This window comes from Mycteria americana, chromosome 3 (assembly GCF_035582795.1).
Source record: "Mycteria americana isolate JAX WOST 10 ecotype Jacksonville Zoo and Gardens chromosome 3, USCA_MyAme_1.0, whole genome shotgun sequence".
In the NCBI taxonomy this organism is placed as follows: Eukaryota; Metazoa; Chordata; class Aves; order Ciconiiformes; family Ciconiidae; genus Mycteria; species Mycteria americana.
In genome coordinates this window covers 34,913,948-34,927,749 of record NC_134367.1, presented here as the reverse complement: position 1 = coordinate 34,927,749, position 13,802 = coordinate 34,913,948, and the positions used below count along the sequence as shown (strand labels likewise).

Here is a 13,802-nt window from a genome sequence, read left to right as displayed (position 1 = left end):
GATGTAAAAGAGTTTTTCAAGCTGATGAGTTCACTGCGTGATTTCCTGGCAACATGGCAGGAAATGCCACGTTGCCCTTCTCCGGTGCTGGGCCACCTGAAGGGAAGAGTACATCACCCGCTCACCAGCCCCGGCTGCAGCGTTGACACAGCTCCAGCCTCACCACGCCAGCTTCAACTGAGCCATCACCTGTCATTCTCTGAAGATGTGGCAGTTTTGCCATTGAAAAGATGGCAATCTTTTACTGATTAAGTTACTGATACAGACTTGTCTCCTGGGGAGACTGACCTACATTTCCAAGCTCACTGCCAAGGATGAGTGGCCCTCCACCCCCACTACTTAACAGAAGCACATCCAAAACAATATTTCATCTTAATTTTCCCACAAAAGGCCCTCTCAAGTATGTCAGGATCCTTACGCTTATTTAGAAAGGCCCCAGCAGTAACTTTTAAGTGCATTCCTGCCACGAGAGCCTGGAAGATGAAGATTTGTGCATTTGCTTCTAATGGGTAATTCTCAGATACCATGGTTATGGATGAGCTTAGGCCGTACAAAGCAATTAAATTTAATGCCCTAGGAGAAGTTAGATGCTATTTCTGACTGAATGACCTCAAAAGGGTGTGTGCAGATGCTCTAATCTACGACACTAGTGAACTAGGGAGGCATCTGAATGTGTTTGGTAGCATTTTTTCCTCTCAAAGCAGAAAGATTTTCCTCTGTTGGTTTGGTCATATTTGACTCCTGGCACCAGTCTGTTGCTACCATATGATATTGGGTATGACTATAATAAAATAATTAAAACTCTACAGAAATCTTGAAAGGGGTAGTGTGTTTGCTTTGTTGAACTAGGGAGTCTCAAAGCAAGAAGGAAGCCAAGACAAACAGGAATATATTGCTTAAATCAAGAAGTAGGCAGGTACAGAACTTCCTTTCTTCATTATTTCTAATCAGTTTAAGGGCATGATTCATTTGTTAAACTTCATTCTATACAAGTGGGGAGAAATAAGTGAATTACCCACTGAATGCACAATAGGATAATGAAAGGAAGCTGCAGGTACTCCATGCCTTTGAAAATCATTCACTCTTCAAGAAAATGCTTACATACATATTTATGTCCATCTCTGTTAACAAAAATACACACATTTACATTTGAAGATTTTCTTGCGTGAAGGCCAAACAGAGAAATTCAGATACATCTAGCTGGAGGACTGTGTCCACCTCTGCAGCAGTGGACCAGACCGTATATATTAAGTAATCACACAGTCTTTCAAGTAGCAGACACTGCCTGAGACTACACTTCAGTGCCCAAAGTGATGAACGTTTTGCTGAGCTTCCTGTAACACAATTACACTGCAACTCAGACAGCTATCACAAGATAAATCTAACGCTCAACAGAAAATTGAAAATATTTCTTGATTAAGTGCAGCTGACCTGTAAGATAGCCTTTGAACTTTTAATCAGTATCTTTAAAGGAAGTTTACTTTGCACATGAGCACAGCAACTGCTTAAAATTGTTTTGCAATTGATAAACCGTACAGCTGATGAATTTTCTACCTTAACTGACCTGTGGTGGGAATCCCTTGAGTAATCTAGATCTGCTCTCTTACAGGAAATCTGTAAACCAAACTTTAAAAAAAATCTCTCAGAGAAAACAAGAAAGGAGAAGAAAAAATACAAGTTTCCCCAAACTCAGTATGGTTTATATAATACATATTTAGAAGCGAATCTCAATTCACCAGCATTAATTAAAAAAGCCAAGAATGAATGCTCTGTTGTGTTAATGGTTTGCAAAGGGTAAAAGCAACATTTATTGTAAGAGTAAACATCTGCCTCATTAGGAACAATGTAGCAAATGATGTCTATTATGTATACATGTTAAAGATTTTTCATTAGATAATATTATTTATGCTTTCTACTTCATCTTTTTTACCTGTGTCAGAAGACTCACTTTTGCTTCAATTAAAATCACTGGCAAATTTCATTAATTTTCATCAGGCATTTATGGTAATGGAAATATTAACCATATAAAAATGTTAAACACTTGGCAATTAAGTTTTACTTTTGTATCATTAAGAAACAACTATCTTACAGCAGTGAGTCTTATTCTCAATGTCAGGAGTTTACATTGTCTAGGAATAAAAGTTTTTTCTTCTATTTATTTTCTCCATAAAAAGATTAATAAAGTTACAAACCATGTGCTTTTCCTTTCCACTGAAACTATTATGAAAAATTTCCCTGCATTTTTATGATTGGTAAATATATTAATGATGTTTATTCTCATGAATAGGGAAATCACTATTAATGACTGAATGATCATTGGTATTCCATTTGTTTGATGCTAGAAATTATTTGCAATTATTGCAAAAATATTAGTTCAATTGTACTTTCATCCAATTCAGGAAACTTAATTAAGCTACAAACAACAACAGTAAAACTGGGTGAACAGCTATTAAAAACATAGTCAGATTTGGCGCATGGAAAGAGCATCAAGTCTGTGTAGATATCATGACTTTTATTTTTGCTTTAAGAAGTCAAATACCGCAGAAACTTAAAAAGTATTGGGAAAAAAAAGGTGTCTCGCTCATTAAACTGTCTAGAGCCTACTCCGAAAATCTGTCACACAAATACTGTCTCACAGGCAATTAAAATCTTTCCAAAATCCTTCTTGCATCCTCTAAAACAACTACCCCTTTGAGACAGCACATATTTAATGCTACATTATGTATTCATAGATCATCCAACCCCTGGACAAAATCTATCATTTTGGGCAACTTCTTGCACCATATGAGACCACAGAAAGTTCACCAAGAGTCCTCACATCATACAAGACACTGAATGAGGAAGCCAAGAAATGTCATGCCCAAGACCGGCACTCCAAAAAAAACAGAACTAAGATAGGACTCTCACCCCCAAATATAATGCTAATTGCATGATTTTTGCATGAGGGGAAAAAATTACAGCAAAATAAGTATAAAGAAAGCTCTTAACTCACTTCTTGCTTTAAGATGGAGAAAAGATGGAGAAGACTGCTCACAAAGGTTGTGCATTTATCTAAAAATTTGAAACCCAAACACTAACCTAAGATACTGTCCACCTTCCTATATACAATTCCTAATCCCATTTGAGAAATAAACCTTATAACAAATAGAAGGAAGTCCAGGTGCATGAACTTTCCCCAATCCAGGTCTTGGTGAGTTTTTCTCAAAGAAAGCCTTTTGTTTTCTTCTTTCTAGAAGGTTGAGGATCAGTTTTGATTTTTATGGCAAATTAGTTGTTTCCCCTGTATCACTACTCTTGAGTCAGAAAGTAAGGCCAGTACAAATGAGAAAACTTAGTAGACCAAGCCTCAAAAAATAAAATGTGAAACAGTATTTTACTAAGGTAAGTATACATCACACGATAAACATTCCTGACACTTATCTATTGAAAATCCTGAGGTGGGCAATAGCTCTCCAACAAAAACCAAGTGAAAAAGAAGCTAGATGTTATTTATTGCCTGTGACAGGGTTCCAGGAGAGGACTGCCGTCCATGAACAACGCCAGGAAAGAGAAGGAATGAAGCGCTGTTGACCATTTTATCTTCTCTGCCAATCACAGAGAAAGTGCAAACGGTTTTAAAGATTGTTGTATCTTCACTTCTTTGTTCAGTGTATAGTGATGGAGATAGCACAAGAAAATACAGGACGTGAACATAAAAATCTATGAAGTCCAAATAAGAGAAAAGCAGAGATCTGCATCTGGTGCAGAATAATCCCATGTATCCATCCAGGCTGGGAACCCACTGTTGGGGCGGCAGCCCCTCCGAAAAGGGTCTTGGCATTCCTGTGGACATGGCAGGTTGAGTACAACCCAACAGCATGCCCTCATCAGAAATAAGGCAAGCAGCATACAGCTACATTAGAGGCGTAGGGCCAGCAGGCTGAAGAAAGTTATTTTTCTTGTCTACTCAATGTGGCCTCAGACTATGGCACCCAGTTGTGCCCCTCCTCCCTCCCCCCCCGGCAGCTGAACAGGGATGTGCAGAAGCTGGAAGAGATGCAGGAGAGCAACCAAGATAGTCAGGGGCCTCGAGCTTGTGTCTTACATAGAAAAGTTGAGGAGTTACATAGAGGGAGCTGAGCTTGTTCAGTCTAGCAAGAGGATGATCTAACAGGTGACCTACTAGCAGCCTATGGCTACTTGAAGGGAAATTACAAGGATAAAGAAGCCAAATTCTTCTTCCTAGTGCCAGATGATACATAAAGGGGCAATGACCATTAACTGCCATTTGGGAGGTTCTGGTTGGCTCTCCCATCCTTCTCTCCCCATGCCAAAACCCCTCTTTTTTCAACAGGTGGGTGTTGCAGACCTACAGGTTGCCCAGTAAGGGGGTGGGACCTCCATCCAGTGATGTTTAAGACCTATCTAGACAAAGCCCGGCTGACACAACTGGGAAGAATGTATCTTCCAGCTAGACTGGGTGACTTTCAAAGGTCCCTTCCAAACAACATTTAAGTGAGAAATACGCACGCGTATAGAATCACAGACAGCCTCACATGCGGCAAACAGCTGCAGATTTATACTGAAGTGCGTCTAAATATCCACCATCATTCGTTGTCACTCCCTGAAAGAAAATGCCTACTAAAGTTTAGGTGTTACAGTTAAAAAGTTTCAAATTTTTACCTCCTTAGTACCTAATAAGATTTGCTTTGCCACATCGGTTACGTTGTCAACCCTATTATTTGTTATTTGTAAATATCAAGCTGTTCTTTGTTTTTTAAAGCATATAAAAATATATCGTTAGCCTAACAACATCAGACCCTGACTCTGAAGTGGTGCTTGAAAAGATGAAAGCCATAGATCTACCCACAGAGCACCTGGAACCAGTTCATTAGATGCCTTGAGATGGATAAAATGAAGAGATAAAATCATTTCTCCTACCTTCTGATAGCAGGAGCAAAAGCAAGTATTTAGGCTGTTGCACATTATTGTTTTTTCTAATCAGAATGTGGAACCTCCCTAATTACACAAATGGCATGGTATGATGCAGCGCTGTTAGCTCACACGCACAGACGCTGCTGTTCAATAGCCATCTGATCATTAGTAAGCTATGTCCTTTCCAGCAGATCTGGAAAACTAAAATAGCTAGTTAAATCTTTGATGGCATAATTAGATTTTTTTCAGAAATAATTTTTCAGTCTTTTTCCATCAATAACGCAAAGGACAAGAACATCATGCAGGCTCTTAAATTCATCTAGCACCGTATCTTATCTGCAGCAGTGGCCAACAGAGGATGCCCATGGAAACCTATTGATACAGGTAATGCAAAGTGATACTGCCCTTGTGCATGCATCCAGCCCTGCGGTTTGTGACTCAGAAGCTTCCAGAGCAAAAGGTGGTGGCTTTGTAAAGAGAAGGGCATCTCCACAACAAACGTTAAAGACTTTTGCATGGAATATATTACAAAGACATCAGTAAGAAACAAAAACTTTATTATTCTGAAATAAATCCAACATGTTAAAGTAGGAAACTTATGCGACTAATTATATCCTACCAGTATAAACAGTATCAGAGAGTAGTATTTTTTTCTGAACTTTTCAAGCCATCTTTTTTTCAGAATGTCAATTAAGAATGAAAATAATACAAAATCCTTATGACAACTGAAGATGAAACCCAGAGTTAAATTTGCAACCAATCTGGAATTCCCCTTTGATCATTCTAAGGCAATGTCTATACATTTTTATCAAAGCAAACAACCCAAAATAATCTAAATAAGCAACAACAGCAAGAAATCCTATGACATCCCAAGACAATGCTTTTGAAAAGTTACAATATCACAGCATTTTAATGTAGGTGAGCATGTGTTAAATATGCACATGCTCCATGTGTAGGTGATGTGGTGTGGCATAAATATTTTACTAGCAGGAGTTTAAGTTACTGACTCATTACTCACAAATGGTATGAATGTTCTTTTCTGATTTTATACGTGTTCATATTTTTGGTGTTCCTGAATGATTAAGAACAGAAGACTGTGGTATTTGAAAAGCAGTTTTTAAAAAACTTCCTGTAAAGATCTTAGATTTTTAACCAGGGCTTCCATGTAAAGAACTACTGAGGTGCACAAAAAGGAGCCAAAACCCATGTAATTTATGGTTCTACTCCCCAGCACAACTATACTGAAGTCAAAGGCCTTTGCTCAAGAGCAAATCCTTCCTCTAGTAGCAGAAGTTTGCAGAACAGTTGTCTTTTCCAGCATTTTGCAAGTTTATATTTACAAATAAACTAACCAGTTGACTTCTGAATGTAGGTCACAACACTCGTTCCTCAGGTGGCTGGCCTATTTTTCTGTCTTATTTGAAAGGGCAAACAGAAAAAAGAAGAGTGAACTGTGCGTAATTCTCAGCTCTAAAGTGCTTTTCCCTATGGAAATGAGAAATGAAAATATCACTGCAGGGATGGTTTCTTATTTATAACCGGTGCTTAATTCCCCACTTCTTATTTCAAAAACAAACAGGCAAACCTAAATAACCTTCTAGATCAAAGACTTTACATTGAAACTCTGAAACCACTCTTGCGTTATTTCAACCTGCATATGAGAATGTGCTTCATTTCAGGAGACCAATGATCTACAGACAAGGTCTCACACCAGATAGCCCATTCCTGTAACAGGAATAGTACAGAGCTATAACGGGCTCTACTGCAGTCAAGAATAGCTTAGCAGAGGCAGGAGCAGACATCTCATCCACGTACTTCGTAATGTCTCTGCAACTCTAAGCTACTTGCCTGCTTCAACACTTTTTTCCAAATAGTTGGGTTTTATTGTTCTATTTTTTTTTTTAATTCTGTAAGAAAGTATGTTTTCCAAGATGCAAGTGTACTTGATCAGGTGGCTGGAAAAAATTGAGCCTGAAACACCAAAAATATTAACTGAATATCTGGCAGTCATTAAATTAGAATTATATAAATACATTAAAATAATTTATAGACTGGCAATGAGGATGGCTGTCAAACTGAAATCCAATGGAACTTCAAATGCACCTTAAACACTGTATCAGTGACAGATCCTTAAAGGTAATATTATTACTAGGTGCTTTATATTACAGTAATGTTTCAAGCTCTTTCACACAGATCTGCTCAGATAAAAGATACAATGTTGGCATTTACAGCTGCCAAAATTGCCATTTGCAATTAAAAATTAAAACTGGCACTCTTTCTATGCAGGCAATTATCTAAACGCAGCTGGCAATCTTCCTTGTTTACAGTGCTGCTGTGTCATGACTTCACTCTGTTTGGAAATTTACTTTTCTTTTTTTAAGGTTTAAACTTGTCAACTTTATTTCCAACTTAAACTCTCCTTGTTTGAATGATTTTCATCACGATCTCGGAGAGAAAGGTCCAAAACTACAATTTTCGGGTTTCGTATGGCAACTTCAGGCACTGCAGTAAGACAATTCCTGGTAAATACTCCGGTGATTCTCACAACATTAATGAACACCCACCTACACCGCAGGATAACACCTGTAAGAACCCAAACAGCACGATGTCCCAAGTAAATGCCCTCCAAGAAGAAAGTTCAATCTGCAAGAGCTGATTTTCACAGCAAAACAGAGAGAACAGGCAGACCTTCCCAGTGGACAAAAATCCTTTTACTGAATAAAATATAACATTAAGTATGTTTCTACTGCTTGTTATCTATAGCAATTTTGATCTGCTAAATAAATCTATCCACAAAGTATCTTATTAATCAGAGTGCCATGTTTTTGTCAAAGTATTTTTTCACTTATAAAAACTTTATTAAAGTAGGATTTGGGGATTCCCCTGCTGCTGGGAGGGGAGTACTCTTTATGCTATCAAAGAGCTTTTAGGGAACAGTTGCTTTTATACCGAAGCTTCTGTAACCGCTAGCTTGATTCCAGCAACTATCATGGAAATATAGTTACCTACAGCCTATCAATTAGATCGTCTCGTTTGTTTCCGGTATATTTTCTGTAGTCAAACACAGAAATACCTTGTATTATACCCCCGATACAGTAACACCTATCATTCTTCCTCTGTAATTTATCACAACGTTTTTGTCTAGGACTATGATCCAGTGCAACGACTTCTTGTCAGCCTGTACTGCACGTCTTGCTCAGCCGTCCGAGAGGCTTTCGCGTCGGGCCTTTCCCCCGAATATTACCAAAACCCATAAACACGGGGGATTGCTAATGAGCGAAGGCACACCAGGGACCCTGGGGATGCTTGAAGTAGTTACAGTCCGGGTCCCCCTCACTCAGCTCTCCCAGGCCTGCCTCTGTAAGTAAGGCAGCCCAAGTTTCGCAGCGCGGTGACAGTACTGCTGTCCACAGAGCGATGCGACGGGACGTGTATTTTAGTCCCCGGCGCTCTCAGAACGAGGGCGACAGCAGGAGTCCCTTGCTAAAGAAAAAGCGCAGAAATGACAGATCCCGGAGGAGCGGAGGGAGCGGGCTGTCGGTGCAGAGGATGGTCCCTGCGCCCTTCCGCGGGGGTGGCCCCGCCGCTGGCAGCGGCAGGTGGGCGCACCTGGGTCGCAGCATCCCGCGGCGCCCTGCACCCGAGGGGAGGACACGCGTGGGAGGGCGGCGCGGCCCACGCCGCCACCCGCACTCCCTGCGGGGCGGAAGCCACGCGCGCTCGGAAAACACGCGGGAGGAAGAAAGGCGCCGTGCGGCTCCGCGGCGCTAACTTTTCAAACCGCGCAGCGCTGGGTCTCCGCGAAGCCAAACGCGGGCCGGGGGTGCCAGCGGGAGGGGCCCGGGAGCGGCCGGCACCCCTCGCCCCGTCTAAGCTCGGGGCCGCCGGGGCGGCCGCTGCGGGAGCGCCGCGCAGCCCCCCGCGCAACCCGGCGGCCTCAAGCGCCCGGGAGGCGAGCGAGCATGTGCTCCCCGCCGTGCTCTCCTCCGGCGCCTTCCGCCCGGGTGAAGCGAGCCTCCCCCCATCACCTCCCACCGAGGGCTGCGCGGACTTTCCGTCGCCCGCGGAGCGCCGCGCCGCAGGTGGCAGCGGCTCCCCCGCCTCCGCCGATGCCTCCGGGCACTTTCGGCGCGACTCGCGGGGCGCCTGCCCTCCCCGGGGACCGGCCGCGGAGCGATGCTCGGGGAGGGGAGCGGAGCGGGGCGGGGGGAGGCAAGGTGCGCGCCGCGCGGTGCGGCGCGGCTCTGGCCGGGGCAGGTGCGGGCGGCGGCCCGAGGGATGGGACGGGACGGGACGGGACGGGACGGGACGGGAGGAGAGGGGAGCGGGTCGGTACTCACACGAAGGCGTGGTAGACGAAGGCCCAGCCGCGGGGCCGCTCCAGCACGTTGTACAGGTAGTTCTGCAGCCGGCGGTACTTGGCGTTCCTGCGGCAGCTCGGCCCGCTGCTGTACGACAGCGGCTTCCCCAGCAGGCTCATGCGGGCGCCGTGCTTCCCGCGGCGGCCCTCCCGCAGCCCGGCGGGGGCGGCCGCGCCGCCGGTGCCCAGGAGCAGCAGGCCGTCGCCGCGGGCCGCCGCGCTCGCCAGCGCCCTGCCCCGGCCCGACTCCACATCCTTCATGCCCGCCGCCGCGCCGCTCTTCACCCAGAGCCCCGCGGAGCCGCCCTCCTCCCCGCCGCCGTGGTTGCGGGGCATGGCATCACCCTGGGCGCCGGGGCGGGCGCCGGGGCCGCGGCGGAGCAGGGCGCGGGCGGCGGCGGCCAGGCACCCCGCGGCGGCGGGCCGCAGGAGGCAGCGGGGGCCGAGGGTCTCCGGGCGGCGCCCGCGGGGCGCGGGGGCGCGGGCCACTTTGGGCGCCCGGCGCGGCGGGCCGGGCTGCGGCAGCTTCGCGGGGGCCCCGGCGAGGGAGCGGGCGCCCCCCCGGGCGCGCTCTCCTCCCGGGCGGCGGCGCCCCGCCGCCGTCCCCCGCAGCGCCGCCCGGCGTGGCTCCGCGGCCCGGGACGGGGCGGCGGGAGGGCAGCTCCGCGCAGCTCCGGCGGAGAGGCCGCGGGGGCGAGGGCTCCGGGCCGCGGCTCGGCGGTGCCTGCGGCCGCCCGCTCCCTCGCTGCCTCCCGCGGCACTTGGCCCGGCCGGGCCGGGCAAGCTGTTGCTCTCGCTCCCGGCGGCGGAGAAAGTCGGCGAGAAAGGCGGGCCGGCGGGGGCAGGCAGGGGCCGCGCTGCCGGGCGCCTCCGCGTCCCGGGGCGCGGGCGGCAACGGCAGCGGCGGTGCCCGCGGCGGGGCGGGCGGCAGGCGGCTGGCGGGACGCGGCGCCCGCGGGCTACGCGCGCTCCCGGGAAATGTCCATTTAAGTCCGAGAAAGTAACAAAACTGCCGTAAGTCGCGGCGGCGGCGGCGGCGGCGCGGGGGAGGCTCGGCCGGCGGCGGGACCCCGCTGCGGGCGGGGAGCGCGGCCGGCCCGGGCGGGGCAGCGCAGGCGAGCCGCCGGGTGTCCCCCTGGGGGGGCGGCGCAGCCCGGCACGCCGCTCCGGCGCTTCCGCCGTGTCCCGGCCCCCCGCGGCGGCGAGAGAGCAAATCCCAGCGGCGGCGGGGGCTGCCCTCCCGGCGGGCTCCCCCCCAGTCCCCGGCAGCTCCGGCCCCGGCGCGGTGCGGTCGGAGCGCAGCGGTGCCGCCGCTCGGTGCCCGAGCTGCGCCGACAAAACAAAGCTCCCCCTGCCGAGAGCGGGCCTTTAACTCCCCGCCGCATCAAGGTGAGCTTGCGGAAAAAAAAAAAAAAAAAAACAAAACACAAACACACCCCACCACGCCGCAGGCGCGGCCGCTCCGCGCCTCCCCGCCCGCAGCCGGCGGCACCCGCGCCGGCTTTGGCCGCCGTTCATTGCCGGTGCTCGGCGGCCGCCCCCCGGCCGCCCCTCCCCCCCCGCGCCCCGCGGCTGCCTGCTGCAGGCAGCCGCCGCCCGTGCCGCTCCCCGGGGCTCGGCAGCGCCCGCCGCCCCGGGGGACGCCGCGATGGCCGCGGGAACCCCGCGCTGGCCGGGGGAGAGGGAGAGCCGCCGCCCGGGCACTTCGGCACCGACTGGATGAAAAATAGCTGCGTGTCACTGGCTTTGCAGCCTGAGCACCGCAGTGTGAAAATGTGATGCTAATTCGTGAAGGGTTCATGAAAAGTAATAATGTGGACGCTAATGTGACGCGAAAATCAATAGAGGCATTCTGAAATTCAATTCAGTTTCGGTTTTTTTTCTTCGTACTGGCTAGTTTGAGGCCGGGCTCTCAAGCCTTTGACTAACACCCCGTCTCCAAGTTCCAGAAAAGAAGATCTAAGCGGTGAAGTCTGGCTGAGGACACTAACTTGTGCCTCTACTAAAGCAACGTGAAAACATCAACAGTACTAATTTACTGCTACAGTGTCTCCAGAGCCACTCAATCTGTTGTCTTTAAGTAAAGAGCTTAATCTTCTTCCTTTCTTCACTGCACCTCCTCCTCCAATGCAGGCAGCCTGAAAGAAGAACTTTCTAACATGTGAACCGCAGCGGCCACTCACGCTCCTGATAAGGGATGGCAGAAACAGCGCACATGTCAAAACAGATGTTAAGTAGTTGATATAAGTATCCACAGCAACCCATTAATATTTAAGCTTTCCAGTGGCACATCTCTACTCCTCTTTCTTTGAATTGTAAATTGGGTTAGCTAATCCTTCATTTACTACTTGTTTGCATTTCCCTGGTTTGATATGCAAGTGTTTATACTCGTCATTTTTCTCATCCTTATGCACTCATTTACAGCCGAAGATGTATAGCATGCCTTTCACATCAGCTGGGCCTTCGGCACCATGCTTAGATTTATACTCTACTGGCCTTAGTCACTTGAGTAAAATATTTGAGGCTTGATACTCCAGTCCCAGAAAGCTAAACTGTGCCGCTCACCTGGGAGCACATGGTCCAGCCCGCTCAGCAAGGCTCAGTAAGGCGCCCATCCCGCAAGCGCTCACCCGTGAGCTTCATTTAATTGCCGTGGGTAGGCAATGGCACAGCTTGCAGCAGCAGAGCTACACACATGCATCACTGTTGATAGGATCGAGGCTTTAAACCGGGGATTTGGACAATAAACTATGAAAATTACTGAACTCTTGTTCCTGATGTACTTTTTGTGATGCACTAAGAAATATTGTTATAATTCTGTGCCCTCTAGTGGCGCTTAAAATCATCTATTAATTTAAATAATAGTAAGGAAAGCAGTCTGTAAGCACAAATAGTATGGGCCAATATTGAAATGTAGCCATAGGTGCCAGGACAGCTAGAAGCAAACAAAAGTAATACTCTTAGTGATGAATTAAGTATTTCATTTTTACAGTGTGTGAACACAAGTATTTTCCCATTTATTATCTTTTATTAAATATTGCTTTAAAAAGGATGTATTAGGAAAAGCGATTGATGGTAATTATTCTAATTCCTACCTGTTAATATGTCAGATAACCAGGGCATGATATGCTGGTTGAATGCTGAGTACTTGGGCAGCTGCCTGCCCTGTACCAGGCAGAGGAGCTATACTATGTAAAAAAGTTAGTCCTCCTCTAAGTATTTATTGCAAAATGTGGGTCTACATTTATACGACAACAAATTCCTCTGATATTTTGGCTTTGGACTATATAATACCTACAGAGATGAGTCGTGTGAAATTCTAGTGTGTCCACATGGTCCAAGGTCGCCCTGGGTTCAGGTGTCAGTAAGAGGATCTACTTGACAAAATCTCCAAGGCAAGAACATCCCAAGGAATCTTGACTTCTCCAGGCTGCAGGCACAGTATATCCCACCTGCAGGCAGGACAAGGAAAATGGCACACTAAAGTGCAGCTGGGGAGTAGGCATTACTGTGCTTTATGGCAAATGCCAACAACATACTCTTCCAAAACTGTAAATCACGGGTTTTAAGATCGTGTTGCATTATTCCAAATGTATACATCAAATGTTATGTATCCTGACTTGTGGAAGGATCAGCTGATACATATAATCTTTTCTGATCAGGAACAAAATGTTACATATGTTTGGGATTTTCAGGGTTTTCTTTCCAATGTGTTACTTGTGTTATGTTGTCTTAAATCAGTGTTTCTGGGTTCCATTTTAATAAAAGAGAGGAAATTCTTTAAACAGCAGTGATATTCCCTTATTCCCTTATTTATAATAAAATATGGTTTTGTAACAGCATGTAAACTTCTTTTCTAAGACATTTACTAATGCGATTTTGGGGTTAGCCACACTAAGAGTTAAAGCAGGCCTTCACAAGGACTAAATTTGCAGATAAGGAATACTGAATAAGAACAGGAATTTGCAGAACAGGAATACTGAAATGCACTGGTGTAATCGTGACACAGGGTAGATATTAATAGAAGAAGAAACTTGTTACAGGGCAAAAAAAGAGGGAAACAAAGACGACGGGTGGTGTTGGAGGGCACTGGCTGGAGTTCAGGATGTCCAGTTCACTGTCTCACTCTGCGCTGCCAGGCCAGGTAGGAGCTGGAGCCTGCCCACATCAAGTCCAAAGTACCTGAGCAAGTAGTTGCCTCAGGTCACAGACAGATGCTTATCGAGTTGCTGAAAACCAGTTGTGTACCTATATGCAGCTTTTAGTATTTACATGGATTTGAAAAACCTCTCTGTCTTTGTGCCTTGATTACATATCTGTCATGGGGTGGTAGCAATTGGTTCGTAGAGGGGTTGTTAGCATAAATTCATGGAACAGTGTAAGACACTCAAATGCTGCAAAGGGGGAATGGTGCAAATCACGTACACACAGTGTCTGTTTTAAACAGAAAAGCAGCCAGAGTGCGAGCTGGAGGCCTTTGCAGCAACGCTTTGCAAAGGTCAGTTTACCATGGTATCATGTTTTGAGT

General features: G+C 47.0%; 1 protein-coding gene across 2 annotated transcripts in view; it reads right to left on the bottom strand.

Moving 5' to 3' along the window:
- The window catches only part of KCNQ5 (potassium voltage-gated channel subfamily Q member 5), a 301,419-nt gene extending 290,794 nt beyond the window's left edge, over positions 1–10,625 (bottom strand). The window contains exon 1 of one of the 2 annotated variants that reach the window (XM_075498199.1): positions 9,255–10,625. In XM_075498199.1, the coding sequence (XP_075354314.1) occupies positions 9,255–9,610 (356 nt within the window). In that variant the 5' untranslated portion in view covers positions 9,611–10,625. The remainder of the gene's footprint in view (positions 1–9,254) is intronic. The other variant, XM_075498198.1, reaches the window with a different exon arrangement.
- Between the last annotated feature and the right edge of the window lie 3,177 nt (positions 10,626–13,802).